The sequence below is a fragment of the Borostomias antarcticus genome, assembly GCF_949987555.1.
Source record: "Borostomias antarcticus genome assembly, chromosome: 29".
NCBI classification, from domain to species: Eukaryota; Metazoa; Chordata; class Actinopteri; order Stomiiformes; family Stomiidae; genus Borostomias; species Borostomias antarcticus.
The window spans coordinates 3,339,106-3,358,544 of record NC_140262.1 but is presented as its reverse complement, the minus strand read 5'-3'; the positions used below and the strand labels follow the sequence as shown (position 1 = coordinate 3,358,544).

The following is a 19,439-nucleotide window of genomic DNA, read 5'->3' as shown; positions in this document are numbered from 1 at the left end:
CTCAGTCACGCAAGGCTACCGATGGCTCTGTGTGTGTGTTGTATGTGTGTGTGTGTGTGTGTGTGTGTGTGTGTGTGTGTGTGCGTGTGTATGTGTGTGTGTGTGCTAGGGGGCCCCACAGCTATGATACACAGACCGGAAATGTGTCACATGAAGTCAGTGGTGAGAGGGGTGTGTGTGTGTGTATGTGTGTGTGTGTGTGATGCGGTTTGCACAGGCGTGTGCGAGCATCTCGAGCATCTCATATCCTCCACAACTTGCGACAGCATAAAATCTCAATTTTTAGAGGCGGAGTACAGAACAATCTAGACAGCGAGTTTACATAGACAGCCCTTCTCTATCAGCAGTTCAGTAGAAACCCATCTCAATCAAATCGCCATCCCTCAAACGGTTTGGAAATACCACTGCTGCTTCGGGGAGAGCCTAGCCTATAGGCTACAGCCTAGGAGAGCAGCATCATCAGTATTAGTACAAAGCCTCACATGACTAGCGCGCTCCAGGCTCAAGTGACACATTAATTCACTCCCGCCCTTTCAGTCAGATGGCAAACGTCACTGCTGGGTGGCATAGAAGAGGAGGAGGAGGAGGAGGGAGGGAGGGAGGAAAAGAGGACAGCACAAAATGTTTGGGGAACTTGTTGTGGTAACAGAGACACGTGTGGTTTGACGGGAGGGGGGAAACGAAAAACTGGAAGCGGCAGCGGTCAGAGTCTGAGGAACGCTGGTCTCTATAGGAAGGAAAGGGAGACCAGGGAGGATATCTCCTATCTGCGCGTGACTCGCGGTCCCACAGGCCGCCTTTGTGTATCAGCGTGGGGTTTTTACAGCAGCGACAAAACTACCTTTCCGTTCAAAAACACTGATAAAAACTATACAATGTGTTGGTTAGGAGCAAAAAAAATGCATATAGTTTGAACAGGTGTAAAATGTTAGCGTGTTGCTAAAGCTTGCCCTCTGACAGGTTGTGGTTGAGTATCCATGTTGCTCATGTTCAGCCAGTCCAGCTACGTCTGCACAAGTGCCCAGGAGGTGGAGGTTGTATTTGGACCAAACCCAAATACCTCCAACACCCCCCCCCCCCACCTACCCCCCCTCTACCCCCTCTCTCCCCCAGTCTCATAGGCTCCCACTGTAAGCCCTGAGCTTCAGCACAAAATCAGCGTTGGATCTGCAGGAAATGAGAGATCTCTATAGGAGATAGGAGGGAGGGAGGGAGGAAGAGGAGGAGGGAGGAAGAGGAGGAGACAAAGGACATAGCGGAAAGAACGTGGCTTTGACTGCGTTGAAACATAAACGCGCCCCCCCCCGGCAACTCTGCCATACCTTACACCTCTCTCTCTCTCTCTCTCTCCCTCCCTACACACACTCTTGAAGGGCTTGCTTCATGGAATGTTTAGGGCTTGTCTTTCTTCCCTTCAGGCTTGTTCGGCTGTACGACCAGAGGATGGACAACCAAGGTCTTTCACTGGGAGTGTTTTTGTTGTTACATGTTCAAAGTCAGCATGACCTCATTTGACCCAGACAGCTCATGCCTCAGGGGCAACCTGGGAATGGGTTCAGTATAACCCTCATACTAACCTACTCAAAAGAGTTTTTCTGTCTCAAGTGCCCTGGCTAATCTCATCACAAGGACATAGACATGCCTTAGTTGGTCATGGTCAAGGGGTCTGGAGTAGATCAAGTGAACATCCATAAGAAGCTGGTGTATCAGGTCATAGTTGGAGAACTCTAGCCATTGGACTGAAACTATTTAAAGGTACAGACCACCGACTATAAAGGTGGGTCAAACTGAATACCATGTTGTCTGATCAGGGAACGTTGAATGCCAAAGTGTTTCTCTGTGACTTACCCAGATATCTGTACGCTGTTGTACTAAATAAACGTTGAATCTGATCTACAGTTCAGTTCCGGCAAACTACTTTCCTCTTCGGCCATTGATTCTTCAATAGCATCAATAATCATCATGTATCACCTACAGTGCCTCTGTGTGTGTTTCAACACAGGGCATGTGTGATGCGTGAGTGCAGTAATACTGTAGTAGAAGTAGTGCTTGTAGTTAGTGCATGTTGCATGCTCCGTCAAATCAAATCAAACTTTATTTGTATAGCGCATTTCATACACAGAGGCAACACAATGCACTTTACAGAGAGCAATGGGGGGGGGGGCATAGGTCCCACCCCTACATATTCCAGAGTCTGCTTGCTACTTTCAGCTGCTGCCGCCAGCTAGCGCTCTCCGTGGGGGGTGGAAAGAGGCGCTGAGTGTTTTAAATGTCCTCCTGCTGCTACACAGCCTCTCTACCGCCAAGACCTCAGCAGCGCCTCCTCATGGCCACACACGGTAACTGGGCCCCCCTGCGGTCCCAGGCTAAACGGTAGGGGATCTCGGAGCATCAGTGGGCCCCAGAGGGAAGGAGCGAAGGCCCACCGGTGTGTGGGCACGCCCTGGCGTCTTCTCAACCGCTGTCAAACAGCCAGGGCAGACGAGGCCGAGCCATGGTAGGCCACCCAGCTAGGAGAGGGTGACTCCGAACAAACCCCAGGGCTATGAGACTTGGCGAACCCGGCTAGATACACAGCGGAGGTGAGAAATCGCTTCCGACAGCTGGATATGAAGGAAGGTCCTAGTGCGATGTATGGTGGGTTTGTAGGAGCGCGTGGGCCAGTGGCGGAGAGGACCAGAGCTCGCCCAGGCGCAGGCGTCCAGAGGTTGTAGCGGCACGGGAAAGAGTTGAGAAGAACCCGCCGCCTACGGTCAAACGTGTCATAACGCGATCTGTGCGGAGAGAGGTCAAGGGTGAGTGGGAAGATAAGAGCAAGGAGAATGAGGATGGCTGGAGAGCTTCAGGCCAGCTGGGTCGCCAGGTGTACGGAGGGGCGGGATAACTGGAGAAGAAGATGGGAAGCCTGTCTGTAGACGAGCCGATGATGATCTGCGTACTTGTCACGCTGTGCACTAGGTCTATTTATAGTCTAATTCACACACACTTAAGTCTGTTTCTTCCTGCAAACATACAGTTCAATAGCATTCATGGAGGCCTGGGATTTTAAGGAGAAGCTGAATTTGTAATGCTAAAATTGAAATGGAATCTAATGGTTTTTAAAAATGAATTGAATCATAATTGCAGAAATTGAATTTGAAGAAAGGCATTTTAAATTAGTAATGCTCGAATTGAAACACACTTTCAAATTCACTTCTCAACAGGCGTATGGTACACACACACACACACACACACACACACACACACACACAGACTGCCATTGTAGAGGGTGGGGTAGCAATGAGGGTCTGGGTTAATGGCTTTTACATTTCCACTGAGTGAGTGACTTACAACTGTGGAAGACTGCAGCTGTTTCTGATTTGAGGGAACAAAGAGGCGAGGGGGGGGGATCTGAGAGACTGCTGCGTCGGGCTGGGCTTCACTCATTTAATGGGCCAAATCTCTCAGGAATGACACAGATGTGTGTGTGTGTGTGTGTGTGTGTGTGTGTGTGTGTGTGTTGGGGCCTGGGGAGCAACAGGATATGTCTATGTCTACAGGCATAGATTATAGCTGGAGAGAGAGAGAGAGAGAGAGAGAGAGAGAGAGAGGGGGAGAGGGAGAGAGAGAGAAAGAGAGAGAGAGAGGGGGGGGGGTAGCCTATAGGAGTCTCTACAGAACTGAATGATAGTGAAGGTCAGCTCATTCGGGGATGAGGGGAGGGGAGTGCAGGAGTCTCAGATTCCGCTGATTTAATGTCGGGAGAGAAGTATAGAATATTAAGACCAGAGCTCATCCAAGGAAGTCAATAATAGTTTGAAACGAATGTCCACTGAGTAGAAAACCTGTCTCTGGCTCTCTTTTCACCGGCTGACAATGGTAAACATCTGCCTTTTGCAATACAACTCACAAAAAAACCACAAAACCGTCGCTATTCGAGAAGCAGAGCAATGCAAGTGAATAGCGTCTGACAGACTGCCCCCAGCCCCAAGCCTCCAAGCAGTCGCTCCGGCTAACGCTAAGCGCAGGTCCCCTTTTCGGAGGCCCCCACAGGTCCCCTTCTCGGAGGCCCCCGCAGGTCCCCTTCTCGGAGGCCCCCGCAGCCTTGTAAAACATCGCAGGTCAGGATCACATGACCGGGGGTCTAGGAGGACGTAGCGATGCGGGGTCCGGACCGGCGTGGGCCTCGTCTAGGGGGGGAGCGCAGCTAGGCCGGGGTGTCAGAGTACACGTGGGCGGGGCTACGGCTCTGGAAGAAAAAGTAACGCGACCGAGAGACAGACAGGGGAGGGAGGGAGGGAGGGAGAGAGAGAGAGATAGATAGAGAGGGAGAGAGCTCCACGGAGAGGGGGAGAGAGAGGAATAGAAATAACAAGTGACGGTTAAAGGAGTAGTAAAGGGAAAATACATGTTTAGCCCTGTTTTAAGGTTACTTATGATCATATACAATGGTTCAAATCAAAACGTTGACAAAGCTAGCATTTTCGAGAAAGTGATAATTGCTCTACCACCGTTTTGGTCATACAATGGATGTGGGTGGGCACCGTGAAAAATCATTCAAAAAACATGTTAAACTCAATTTCAAAGACAAGAAACTCACCGAGGTGTTAGTTGACGTTCTGACATATAATTCGCCATAAAGTAAGATTCTAGTTCATCTGGAAAGGCTTTTTAAAATATTTAGCATAGAACTATCAGACTTTCTCAAAAGTGCTAGTTTTGTCAACGTTTTGATCTGAACCATTGTATATGATCATAAGTAACCTTAAAACAGGGCTAAACATGCATTTTCCCTTTACTACTCCTTTAAGAGAAAGAAACGACGGATTGCGATGCTAAACGAACGCGAGGAAGAAAGAAAGAAAGACGTCGAAATTCTCAATCTCTTTCTCGTTTCCTATGACGTCCCTCTCCCTGCTGCCGCCTGTCACCTCCTCACACACTCGTCTTTCCGTCGCTCTCTTTATCCCTCCCGCGCTCTGACGGAGTAACCGCTCGCTATTTGCAGGTCGGTGTTGCTCTGTCACCTCTGGTCAGTCTTGGAGGAGCCTCTCGGGTGACCAGGCCTCTCCGCCCGCCTCCCGCTGCTGTCTGAGGGATGGGAGCTGACATGCAGATGGAACACACTTGTCCCAGTAGCCTTCAAAAAGAGGAGAAACACACACAAGCGCGCATGCACGCTAAAAAACACACAAGCGCACGCACACATACGCACGCACACACACACACACACACACACACACACACACACCTCCCTCATTCAACCCAGCTTCAGTATTTTCTCCCACCTGGCTGGCTTGAGCAGTCATCTCTCGGCCTCCCTTTCTTGTTCCTCGATAATATTCGCCTCTCTCTCTCTCGCCCCCCCCCCCCTCTCTCTCACCCCCCTCTCTCTCTTTGTCTCTCTCTCTCGCCCCCCCCCTCTCTCTCACCCCCCTCTCTCTCTCTCCCCCCCCTCTCTCTCTCACCCCCCCCCCCCTCTCTCTCTCTCTCTCTCTTGAAGACTGCTTGGCCCTTTCCCATTTTTTCACTAAGCACGCCCAGCGGTTCCCAGGAGGTCTGTCTGTCTTTCTAGGAGGTCCGTCAGACTAATAGATTTCATTTTTTTCTCACCCACTCTCATAGGCGTGCAACACTCAAATGCCTCCCCCATTCCAATTCGGTGGGCCTTTTTTTTCTGCGACGGGGGGTTCTTACAGGAGGGGCAGAACCGTCTGCCTGACGCTCCACAGCTGTTACTCAGAGGCAGACCAAATACCGGCTAAGGTTTATATCCATCTACCAGAGCCGTTGCTGCAATCAATGTGAATGACGGTACTATATACTGTGCCTCTACAGCAACTAAAGCTTGTGTCGATGTGAGTTTACACAATATTCATGGGTATGGGTCAATAAGCTCTAGCTGTCGAAGTGTGTGAGGAGAGTTGTCTGTGTACTGGTCTGCCCGCCCGGCTGAGTGATCCCACAGGGACCTACCTAGCGCTGGCCCTCCCTCTTCCTGCTCAGCCCTCGTGTCACATCATATTTCCCAGAGTTCCTTGGGAAAAGGGCAGAGGCTCTCCACATGACTCAGTGCAGGTCGCTGACAGGCAGGCGGGAACAGGGACTGAAGGTTACCCTGACGGGGGCGGAAGGAACAGCTTGTCGCACGCACGCACGCGCGCACACACACACACGCACACGCGCACGCACACACACACACACACACGCACACACAGTTGATAAGACATCAAGCCCTTGCTTGTCACCTGCATGCTTCATGAACTTTGCTTAACTGAACTTAAAACACAAATATATATATATACACTCCCTTTCTCTCTCTCACACACACTCACACACACACATATATATACACTCCCTTTCTCTCTCTCACACTCACACACACATATATATACACTCCCTTTCTCTCTCTCTCTCTCAAACACTCACACACAGACACACACACCTCTGCAGACATGCATGCAAAGAACACATACAAATATTAGAGCTTTTTTCTCCCATACTCCACTTGACCTACTACTCATATTAGTGTATTACTCTAGACTACTCTAGATCTACTCATACTAGTGTATTACTCTAGACTACTCTAGATCTACTCATATTAGTGTATTACTCTAGACTACTCTAGATCTACTCATATTAGTGTATTACTCTAGACTACTCTAGATCTACTCATACTAGTGTATTACTCTAGACTACTCTAGATCTACTCATACTAGTGTATTACTCTAGACTACTCTAGATCTACTCATACTAGTGTATTACTCTAGACTACTCTAGATCTACTCATATTAGTGTACTGTATTACTCTAGACTACTCTAGATCTACTCATACTAGTGTATTACTCTAGACTACTCTAGATCTACTCATATCAGTGTATTACTCTAGACTACTCTAGATCTAGAAACGTACCTGCAGCCAAACATTCCACAAACGCATTTCAATCAAACCAAATACTTCTGCTGCTCCAAGTCCTCCTGAGGAGTTGCAGGGCATGACATTGTAACAGTGCAGCCAAGAACGCCACCTAATGGTCGATGTGATGTTCAGAATAATCCTGCAGTTACAGTTACACATAAACAGTTCAATAAAACATGCACAGAGCAGAATTAAACATAGGATTTCATTCCATACAACACATAGATTAACACCATACATTCCCTCAGTATGCAGAAAATATACTACAGTATGTCAGAGAGCCATTCAGAGATACATAAATATAATATTCCATCCAGGCAGTTCTAGTCCTCCAGGCGCTCTTCAGAGTTATCTTCTGGTAAATGGACGGCACTTATATAATGCTTTTGCCCAAAGCGCTTAACAATGGCCTCTCATTCACACACCAATGGCAGCAGCTGCCATGCAAGGTGCTAGCCTGCTCATTGGAAGCAATTTGGGGTTCAGTGTCTTTGCCCAAGGACACTTCGACATGTGGATAGGAGGAGGCGGGATTCGAACCGACGACCCTACGGTCATTGGACGACCCGCTCTACCACTGAGCCACAGCCGCACCAGTCTTCTGTCTGACTCTTACTGTTTCAAAGCCAGCTGCCTCTACGGCGTCTCTCTCCAGGGTCTCTCTCCATCTTGTGTTCATGGTTCTATGATTCCCATTATTCCTGATTTACTTCAGCTGCCCTCGGCCTGCAAAGAGGCTCTTAGGCGTCCAGTTAAGCAATCCTCTCATTGCATTGCCTAATGGACAGTGGAGGGGCTGCTGGGAAGAGGAGTCCTGGGAGGCCGGAATCCCGCCCGCTGGACTGGAGATCCAAAATGGAGGATTTCCCTCAATCTCTAATAGGTCAACTGGACCGGAGTAGAAACAAGACGACCTTTCTCTTTGACCATTCAACTGGCGCTCTCATACGGTGGTCTAATCGTAGGGACTGCGTTGCATGACAATTTGTAGTTGAATATCTCATTCTGCATGATAATGTTATGTAAAAAGGGTCTACGACAATGGTTGTAAAAAAGGTTGACGTATATATTTTTAGCTTTGTGGGTGTGACAGCCAGGGTTATCGGACGTTAGGTGATAAGGTAATCAATTGCTCAAGACACCCATTCAGAATTCATACATTAATACACACAGGGTCATTCAAATATTCAATGTTGAGCGAAATCAACAACATGAGAATTCACTTTACTGTACATATGAGCAAGCAAATGGGAACAGAGTAACAGTGCTGTTATCTATTGAAGAAAATGTGAGACGTAGAGTTGGAACATCGGTCATAGCCAGGGGCTCGTCTGAATATCCTCCCAGGTCCTCGTACCCCGTGAAGCGCTTAGAGAAAAGGGTAATACGAGAAAAATAGTACACTTTAGAGGAGACGTCTTGAAGCTCAGCGATCCACACCAGTTCTGCATGTAGCCCGATCTCCCACAGGACAGAGAAACGCAATAGAGAGACGGAGGGAAGGAGGGAGTGTGAGGGAGATGGAGAGATGAGAAAGAGAGAGAGGGGGAGAGAGAGAAGGCGAGATGGTGGGGGGAGGAGAGCGAGATGGATAAGGAGGAGATAAAAGGAAACACATGAGGAGGGAACTTGCAGAGGGAGCATCTTCATCTCAGTATAGATCACAGAAAGGTCAAGAGAGCAGCGTCGCCACCTCCACCGGTGCTTGAGGCGATCTTACCTTTTAACCCTTTTAATACGACCACGTCACCGGCAACATTTTAAAAATATCTAACAAATATTTAATAATATTAAAAAAGAAAATATCTAACAAATCTAAAAAATTCCTCACTCCCAACACTTGCTGAATGCTGAGAAACTGCGCTTTCTAGTATTATAGGGAAAATCCAATTAATATTCGAAATGTTGTCACTTTATTTTCAGGGTTAAAAGGGTTCAAAGCCACTTGTGATCAGGTACAAAGCCAGGCTGGCCTGTACGGCCACTTAGCTTTCCCCCTTTGATGTGTTCTGCAGCACTGATTGGCTGACATCAACCCTAGCTATTACCATGGCCGTGGGTTGCAGAATTCAATGTGCTTCAAGTTTATAAATGTATAATGTAGAATAGATAAATGTAAAATCCGATCTAGTTGAATGACCGCCTGTTTTTATCGCTTGACTCAAGAATTTAATATTCAATATGCTATTCGTCTTGCTTTTATTCTAGCCTTTATAAATGTCTAGCCTGGTCGTTCAGACTGTGAATGTCCACACAGGAAAGGCTCTCTCTTTCTACTCCTAGCTTTTGACGACTCGCCTTCACTGTCGTGTCACGTAGTCACTGCTTGCTGTCAAGGACGGGCGTCAGGAGATCAAATTGTGACAACGTCTGATGTCTGACTCGCCCCCTCATGTCTCTGTCACCTTCGGTCTGAGTAAAGTCATCCAGCCAAAACATACAAGAAAACAGCAAAAGAACAGGAGTGGCCTAAGGGAACGGGGTCTAGTCTAGGTATGGAAATGTGAACTCTATTTGGAATATGCAGTGAGCAACACACCCTATGGGGGAGATGGGGGTAGGAAGGAGGAGGATGGGGGGGTGGGGGGGTTCAGGTGGGGATGTGTGTGTGTGTGTGTGTGTGTGTGTGTGTGTGTGTGTGTGTGTGTGTGGTGTGTGTGTGTGTATGTGTGTGTGTGTGGTGCGTGTGTGGTGTGTGTGTGTGGTGTGTGTGTGTGTGTGTGTGTGTGTGTGTGTGTATGTGTGTGTGTGTGTATGTGTGTGGGTGTGTGGGGGGGTTGTGGTTTTGTCTCCGAGCAGAAGACGTGGAGTGATAGAAGCGGGCAGCCAATGGGAGGTGGGCTTGGCGGCGGATTGTCGGTGGGTGGGCGAGAACGGCCGCGCTGGTATTTCTGCCCTGTCACATCGCGTTAGCGTGCAGCTGAGCACGACTGCTGAGCACACCGCGTCGGACAGCTCTGCTCACGCTGGGCGAGCTGTGCACGCACGTCAGCACGCACGCACTTTTTACACACACGCGTATGGACGCACAAGGACAGAAGAACTCTCTCTCATAGATACACACAATTACACACTGTATGCGCGCACAAGGTCTCTCTCTCTCTCTCTCACACACACACACACACACACACACACACACACACACACACACACACACAAACTAGATTAGACAAGGACACTTAAATGCACACCTGAACAAACACACATGCATACACACACGCATACACACACGCATACACACACGCACGCACACACACACACACACACACACACACACACACAACCTCCCATGTGTACCAGCAAGGACGTCCAAAGGGAAAGCAGCTTGACAGAAACCAGGACCACGGCATGTACACAATCACAAACTCCACGGCTACATTCTCTGCATCCTATGAGAAAACTTGCGGTTCATTAACCCTATTTCCCGTCGGCGCACAGTAAACACAAAGTAGATAATGAGACGAAGAAGTTCCTGGGCAAAGGGAGAGAATCGGACCAGAGCCTGATCCACACATAACTGCCTGAGTAATGCTCTAAGTGAACAGCAACGATCTACATCAAACAAATTACAGCTTTCAATGGCTCGACAGCGGGCGCCCTCGTGGCCATGCGTAATCTCATGCGTAATCTCCGTCAGAGCGGTCCCATCATTGGAAATGACAGTATATGAGCAAGCCGGAGAAGTCAGGCCCCGCCGCTGTGTGCACCGCATTGGCTTTTGTAGCCGAGCCAAAGGGCTTTGACATGACATCATCTCTGAGGGGGCGCCCGGTAATTCGACGTTCTCACACGGTAGCCCCCCACACCCCCCCCCCCCCCCCCGGCCCCCTCCTCTGGCTGGGAAACGAAGGATGATGAGAGGGATGGAAGAAAGATGGGGAAGAAAAAAAAAGATGGGATAGGAGCTTGGGTGATGATGCAACGCGCACTCAGGGGCTCCTCAGGCGGGGAACGAGGGATGAAAGGAGAGCAGTGGTGTTTCTAGCTTATGTGCCAGTGCCACCCTGGGCGAACCCCCCCCCCCCCACCCTGTCATCCACCCATCCCCAACAGGCCTATGGGTATGCCAATTTGACAAACATTTAAGAATATAGCCATGCCATATAGCATTTTAACAGGAAGAAGTAAGTTGTTCTGAAATTTAACCAGAGTCACACTGAGATTTACCGTGGGCCCCTGGGGTGTGGGGTTCAAGGAGACGGACGGACGGGGAATTTGTTTATTTTTCGTGGAGTTTTTTTTTCTTCCGTTTTCTTTTTCTGCTCCTCTTGCCGCCCCCTTCGAGATGCCCATGTTGCCCATGCCTAAATACGCCACTGAAGGAGAGAGAGAATGAGGGAGGGAGGGAGGGAGGAGATACAGTGGAGAGGTGCGATGTGCAGTGATCCGTGCCTTTAAGTGACGCCATGAGCCTCGGGCCCACGCTTCGCTGAGCTCCAGTGGGCCAGGTTCAGCAGTGGGCCAGGTTGAGCTGCGTTGCTGACCATGGCTGGTCATGTGACCCGCTAGGGTCAGGAAAGACCCGCACAGTAAGGTTCTTAAGGTCACTCTCTCTACCCACAATGCACTGCCACCGCACAAGCCACAACTCACACGCATAGCCTAGAGTATAACCTTGGAAGGTTGATAAGTTCATAGTGAGGAGTGTACGATACGATCAATTTTCTGTCCACCTTGCTGTGGACTTATATTTATTTGTACACAGTCACATGCATGGACACTACATGGATACTCATCAAGCTCTCAGATGGATGACCTTGCCAGCTAACATGAGAGCATGACTTAGCAGAATATGAGAGACAAACAAAACTTCCAGCTAGATGGACGTTAATCATTGGAAAGTGCCGGTCAGTGTCCTAAGGGCCTAGGTGACAGCAGGCCTGCGACACAAGTGTGACGGAGGGGGCCGTGAAGTGTCCGTCCAGGGAGGCCTGTCGTACGTTCCCCCTTTCCTCTCCTTCAATCTGCCGAGAGAACTGTGTGGAACAGATGACCTACATTGTCTCAGACACACACGCAACACAGACACGGAAGGCTCCCAGGGTGGACAATAAAAAGAGAGAGAGGAAGGAGAGAGAGCGAGATGAAGAGACAAAAACTTTTGGACGGCTCAATCCCCGTCTTTCCTCTCGTCTCTTCCCTCTCAGCGAGGGAGCGGTTATATAAAACACATCTATAATTCTGTTCCATGAACATCAAAGGGGAGCCGCAGCCTTGCAATCTGCATACTGTATACGGCGTGCCAGGGAACATGGGCCAGAAATACTAAAGAGAGAACCTTAGTTAGACTGTGTTTACATGAGCCATATGGAAAAGCCTGGAATGTTCTACCATGGCAATGCTGTTATAATGTCGGCTTATGAAGATAGAGTTCGGAAGGGGACATAGACATAGACTAGTTGCCAGTATAGGATAAGGCATTGCATTTAAAAGCTATGGTTTGGTTGGGATTTGTATTAAATACAACATGAATACATATGGAGGTGAGGGCAGATATTGTAGATTGTTTTAAAAACTAGAACCCTCTGGCGTACACAGGCCTGGCGAGCAGGGGTCGGCAGCAGCAAAGCTTCAGCATCCCTCTAGAAGTGGCCCCAGGAGAAGCTCTGGCCAAGACAATGGCGGAGTGCCTTCGAGACCCCAAAACGCCCAGACCCTGCTGCTCCGTGCATGGCCTTAACCCTTCGAATACGACCACGTCACCTGCAAAATAAAATAAAAATATCAAAAAAATCGTAAAAAATAATAATAATAATTAAAAAAATCAAACATTCCAACACTTCCTGAAAGTTGAGAAACTGCGCTTTCTATTATTATAGGGAAAATCCAATTCATATTCGGAATGTTGTCACTGTACTTACAGGGTTATTAAGCACCGCCTCCTACAGAGCCCTGGGGACCGCCTCCTCCCACCTCTGGCTCCTTCCATGTGCCCTCACACGGACACAGAGCCCCATGCTTAGACCACTGCCCCCTGGTGGCTGTGGAGAGCACTGCCACCTCTTCCCACTGTAGGTTATTCACCAATACTGAATTTTACTAGTCATACTACTAGACTACTCCCCCCAAAATAGTCGACTAGTCGATTAATCGCGGGTATACCACAATTGTTTTATTTCACCCAATAACAACGGTCAATAGCCCTTTTTTCATTTTTTTTTATGTAGAGTTAAAAAACGATGAAACGACAACTGTTATAATCGGATTATTAGGCTCCATGTAAACATGCCTAGTGATACAGCAAGAGTCTCCAGCACAGGTACGCCCCACCACCACGCAGGCTGTTGCTCTCTTCTGCCCTCTGCTGGGCGGCCCACAAACCCGCAGGGAGAGAACCTGCAACGCAGCCACAGACGAAAACTCCTTTAGGTTGGCTGTCGCAATCCTGCGAAACTCTTGATTTTTTGGGCCAGAACGTCAACGGACACCGGTGGCCACTCAGTGAGTTTCCGGTCTTTGAAAACAAGAATTTATTGGTGTTTTTGAGGGATTTTGTCTATGCACCTATGGATCCATTCAGTGTGTTAGTGGCGACGGGCTATATCTCAAGAGAACACCGTTTGATGAAACTTTGATATCGGCCGTTGTATATGATCGTAAATAACCTTATAACATGACTTATAATGCTGAAGTCGAACATGTCCTTTAAGTTTTGTACAGCTTTCACATTGTGAGACTAACGTGTGATCAGGAAAAGCATCAGTTTATGTTACTCATGGACAAACTAAGATTTCTGTAATATATTAGATGCCATGATTCTGCAAGTGTAGCCAAGCGAAACGTGGAGTAGCTGGTGAAACTCACTCCTCAAAGGAGCGCTGACCGTCCTTCCAAGAGGGACGTCCATATTGGTGCAACCGTCAGCGCGTCTACCTCCCAAGCGGGAGACCCGGGTTCTAATCCCACCCTGGGCATGCCGAAACAGATGGGTTACAATGGTGCCGTGACCCGGATGTCCAGTGGTGTGGAGTGAGTTTGGAGGGCTGAGTGTAACCGAGTGAAACGTGGAGTAGCTGGTGAAACTCACTCCTCAAAGGAGCGCTGATCGTCCTTCCAAGAGGAATCTCTCTACTGGTGCGACTGTCCAAGCAGGAGAGCCGGGTTCTAATCCCGCCCTGGGTATGCCAAAACAGAGGGGTTACATAAGCATAAACAAGCATAAAGATAACATTCAGCCCAAAATAGATATATTGTGTCAGATGATCCTAAATGTCATTTGAAACTCCCAACTAAAAACCTTGACTAAAAGGCTATATGAAGTTGTAGCCCAACACTGTGAGTACTGCCATTTTGTTTAACAACTACCATTACATGAGAAAATCTGTTCTATTTAGAGGCTCACAACCATTTGGTGGATTCCTTGCCCCCCAAAAATGTCTTTGAAATCAAGATATGTGCAAAAATGTAATAATGGCGTCCATTTTGACTTTCACTATGGTGTTTAGGGCATCAACATAAAACTGTGAAGATAAATTCTGTTGCAATTGGTCATGATCAGACCTTACGTGGCCTGGAAAAGTTATGGCAATGCTGACCCCTATCGTTTCACAGGAAACACTAAAAGGAAGAGGATTTTCTTCACACAAACCAAATTAACCAACTTAAAAAGCACAATCATTGGTAGTATGTGGAAGTATTTTATTTCTACACATCTATTTTCTTTATTGAAAAGCCAGGGCACCCCTGCAGCGCACTTTCAAAGCCTTTAGTTTGAGTGATGATAAATTGTAGAGTGACGCCATCATGTGGAGAGCATGGACAGATGTTGTGTATTTATAAATTTTAAGTAGTCTTCACATGTCTTATCTTATCTATTTAGAAGTTTTAAGTAGTCTCACATGTATTTAGAAGTTTTAATAGTCTTCACATGCATTAGAAATAACTATGTGGGGGGGGGATACAAGCCGCCAGGGGTGGGGGGGGTGTCCATTTTGTTCTTTTTGTCAGTGTTATTGGTTATAGCATGTCATGTTGCACTTTACATGTCGGAAGACAACAAGATTGTATGTTGGACATGCAATTGGTAACTTTGAAATAAAAAATTGATAAAAAAAAGAAAAGAAATAACTATATGCACTCTGTGTATCTCAGTGATGGTTGATTCAACAGTGACAGACAAGGCAGGCCTTGTGTGTGTGAATCAGACGCTCGGCCCCGGCTGTCACAGAGCAGACGCAGGGCAGACTGAGGATACCAGACCAGGACGCTAAGATAGTGCAAAACATTGACCATAGGAAGTGAGGGACCATACAACAGGTATATACATTAGGATTTGATAAGTGAACAGGATATTAAAACTAAAGTTTGTAATGAACAGAAAGTGGGACCGATAAGGTGTCAAATCAAACTTAGACCAGACAGTTGAATCAACAGTACAATTGGGATGATATTGGACTGGGCACTGCCCTAACTTTTAAAAAGACAGACCATAAATTTGAAAGCCACTTGTGACAACTGATGGAAGCAGCCTGTGACAACTGATAGAAACAGAAATGATAAAACTGGGATATGCAAAGAAACTCCAGTTTCCTGCAGGACACTCACTAAGACTGTGGATTTACTCTTGTGGAAATAATATATTATTATTTTCCAAGTATAGACGCTGTATACAAGCTTTAAAAAAAACTTTTAAAAATCTGATTCGGTATTCTCAATGAGTTGTAGAGGATAAAACCGTTGCATTCCAGCTTGTTAGCTGATTCAACCTTAGAAGACAACGTTGCAGGAAGAGATCTTTTCAAGTTAACGTGTGCCTCTCTATCTAGCCACCTGGGGGTTTCCATGATTGCGGCAACTTCCTCCAGAAAGCAATCTCGCCAGAAGGTCATGCTCTTGCATTACCAGTCCAATAATAATGCTGAAATACAGGCAGGGCTAACCCTCCATAGAAATGTTTGAACTTGCAATCTTGCTGCCGTGTTCATTAAGTTTTGTCTGTCAAGATGGTGAACCACGGAGCTACAGTATTGAAAACATGTTGCAGAGCCTGTTTGTCTTTCATACCAGAGGTTTGAAATTCCAAAGTTGAAAATTGCTTACGCTGAGTAGGCTACTTGGACATAAGAGAGTATGACATCACACAGATACAGTACATGTATTTAGAATGCTATTTAAACCAACTATTCAAGTGATTATATAAAACACTGAAATGCTGAACTTCACTGGGATGTAGCCTACCAAGCATCTAGTGACAATACTCTTAAGTATTAATATCAGGTTGACTGTAAAGATCATATTAGGTGAAGCTATTGTTCGATAATAATGTGTGCTACAGTATGTTTACACAGGCACGTGTTCCATAGTGAAACTTTAGACCAACAGGCCATCCCACCTTCCCATCTTACACTCGACCCCGACACTCGACCACGACAGCCTGTTTTGGACTTTCTGGACATACAATTCCTGGGAAAAGCACTAAACACAACATACTGCCCCAATACAATGCTTTCCTCTCCCAGGGTCCCTTCACACCATGTGCGTCCGGCTCTGGTATCGGTAGCTCTTGCGTCCGATACTGAAGGCCTTCTTGCTGGTGCTACTTCTCGTCGATCCTCCCTTCAGCCTGACACTGCTGCTCGCGCCCCCCTCCGACGCCCCCCCGCCCCGCGGTTTCTCCTCCAGCTTGGCCTCCGTCCACTTCAGGTTCTGACGGACGCAGACCTGCTCGGGCGCCGCCTCCTTGGCGTGGCACAGCCTCTTCCTCGAGGCCTGGACGAGCTCGGCGAAGCTGGCGACGGCCGACAGCACGCCGACCGCGAAGTAGAAGCAGAGGAAGACGGTCTTCTCCGCCGGGCGCGAGGTGAAGCAGTCCACCGTGTAGGGACAGGGGAAGCGATTGCATGGGTACTGGGCCTCTACTTTGAAGCCGTAGAGCCACCACTGGCCCACCAGGAAGCACACCTCCACCACCATGCGGAACGCCACGTTGACCACGTAGAGCCACCTCAGGCGACGACCCTCCCTGTAGCTGCCGCCGCTCAGCTGGCTGGAGCGCTCGCCGCTCGCCACCTTGTTGTGGTGGTGCGTGGCGTACATGAGGAAGATCAGCGACGGCGTGGAGATGAGCACGATGTGGAACACCCAGAAGCGGTACTGGGAGATGGGGAAGGCCATGTCGTAACACACCTGCTTGCAACCCGGCTGGAGGGTGTTGCAGGCAAACTCCTCCTGCTCGTCCTCGAAGAGGTCGCTGGCGACCGTCCCCAGGATGAGGATGCGGAACACCAGCATGAGCAGGAGCCAGAAGCGGCCCAGCATCGGGGAGTGCGCCTGGAGGGCGTCGAAAAGGCCGCTCAGAAAGCTCCACTCGCCCATGATGAGGGATTTCTACCGGCCGGCTTCACCTCTAGGGTCCACCTTCTTCTGGGGGTCTGAGGGTCTCACAACCACGTCACCACCTGTTCACTCTCCTCCGCATCCAGTCCATTATTACCCTTCCATCTTGAGAGGCTTTAGATGATGTCGTCTGAACAGGTTCACGGAGAGGTGAGAGGCTGGTCTTTATGTTGAGAAGGGCTGTCCTTCACTCGACCTGAGACAGAATACATCATAAGCCATGTTATACCGTAACACGTGACACAAAGGTAGCACCGCTCTGACTTTACCACAGAAAAACAATATGGTATAACGTAATTGATAATTAGGCTACAGGACACAAGAGCCTGGCATGGTGATCTATGATTCTCATGAAATCAGAGTGTCACCTGGATTTTATGGTAACAAATACGCACGAGCACACACACCCACACACACACAAATATATTGACAACTGATTTGCTACAACAGATCAACCAAGGTAGGAACATACCTACCATAAGTGGCTGCTCAGCTGGTTGAACTACTCTCTAGTCTCCGGAGCAGCTTGATCTATGGAGCAGGTGACCCCACTGACTTCTCAGTCTGAGGCGACTCTTCAGCCGAAGGCTTTCGCTGCACCATATGAATGTCTAGCGAGTAGCCAAGTCAACAAAAATGCTTACTGGCTGTAAATCCATAGGCTTCTCTAACACTAAGATACTTGGTCAACAGAAGACTGAAGACTGAGGGTCTAGGGCGGCGAAATGATGACGGTCAGGAAATTCCTGCGATGTCCCAATTTGAAACCCAAACAGAACTCTCAATGTTTACTTTAGAGGGCACGTTCTTGATGAGTTACTTGAAAGTACTTCCCTAATGGCAGGATGCTACAATTAGTCAGTCAATCAGCTCACATGGGAACACCCCAGCATCAACCCAAAAGACGGAGTGTAATGTACATAAGTTGGGTGAGTCAGAGGGGTTCAGAGGAGACTGTTTGCATAGAAGAGCATCCTGTTATTTTGTTATGTATTAAATGTAATAACACAAACTGATTTGATGACATCTCTGTAACTATTTACCTACTCTACTGATAGTCATGTCTCCCTTTGAAATATTTAACACATACTTAGTGCTCTGTAAATGTTTCTAGCCAATAGAAAAACATTTTTTATGAGCTTGCTTGATCGTCTCGTTGAGCGAGGTCAGGGAACAATTTTTACAGCTCACTTTTCTGGCCCACGGGCGAACCTGTTTTTTGTTTTTTTTGTTTCCCTCTGGAATATGTAGGGGTGGGACCTATGCCCCCCCCCCCATTGCTCTCTGCAAAGCACACTGTGTAGCCTTTGTGTATGAAATGTGCTATACAAATTAAATTTGATTTGAAGTCTCGGATGAAGACATTGTTTTCTTTAACCATGTGAAATAAAAACTAAACATTAGTCAGTCAGTCATTATTTGTCCAAATTACATTGTTATTTGGTTACTTACATTAGTCTAGATGGAAATAGGGGTCCACGCGCACCCCGATTTTTTTTATGCCACCTGATTTTTGCGCCTGGACCCCTATTTCCATCTAGAATACATGTTCCATCATTTTGGTGCCAAAGCCTCTTACCGTCGACAGAGCAGTTGATGAAGGAATCTGTTCAGCTGCGAACCAAGACGGAAAGGGGAAAGTATGCAAAAGTATCCAATTTAGCAAATTATAACGTTATAACATTTTAAAACTTTCCCCTGGATTTAAAAAATAATAAATAAGCAGAATAACCTATACCCATCAACAACCAGTAATAGTAAACATTTAAGTAACATTACTTCTGGAAAAGGAGACAAAGGATACATCAAGACTGAAACTGGTTAAACAGGCTTAGTTGCTGAAAGGAATTACAGTACATTCATGTCATTTCTTATGGCAGCATCAGTAGGCGGGCCTTACTGAAACAAAGTTACTCAACTCTCACTTACCCAAATTTAGCTTGTATGACAGCTCTCAAAACGGTCCAATGGTGTGATGGAGGGCTTACCAAGTCTAGCCTAGTTTGAACAAGTACACTGTGAATCCCCCACCCATGATGCATGTCGTCAACATGTACAGTTGTTGAATGTGTAAGTGGAGTGGGCTTTTCTAGTTTAGATTTATCTATAGAATCAACATATATTTCTTGTTTGGTCTAAAATGTAAGCATGTATTCGAGTCAGTAGTGAATTCACTGAAATACCAGTGATTAAAATAGTTTATTAT

At 47.4% G+C, this 19,439-nt stretch overlaps 1 protein-coding gene across 1 annotated transcript; it reads right to left on the bottom strand.

Annotated features, from left to right (window-relative positions):
* Positions 1-16,363: 16,363 nt before the first annotated feature.
* On the bottom strand, positions 16,364-17,212 carry LOC311326881 (gap junction delta-3 protein-like; the record flags this gene model as incomplete). The annotated part of the gene is made up of 1 exon (XM_084459859.1): positions 16,364-17,212. The coding sequence occupies one exon, from the start codon at positions 17,210-17,212 to the stop codon at positions 16,364-16,366; it is 849 nt and encodes a 282-aa protein (XP_084315985.1).
* Positions 17,213-19,439: the final 2,227 nt, after the last annotated feature.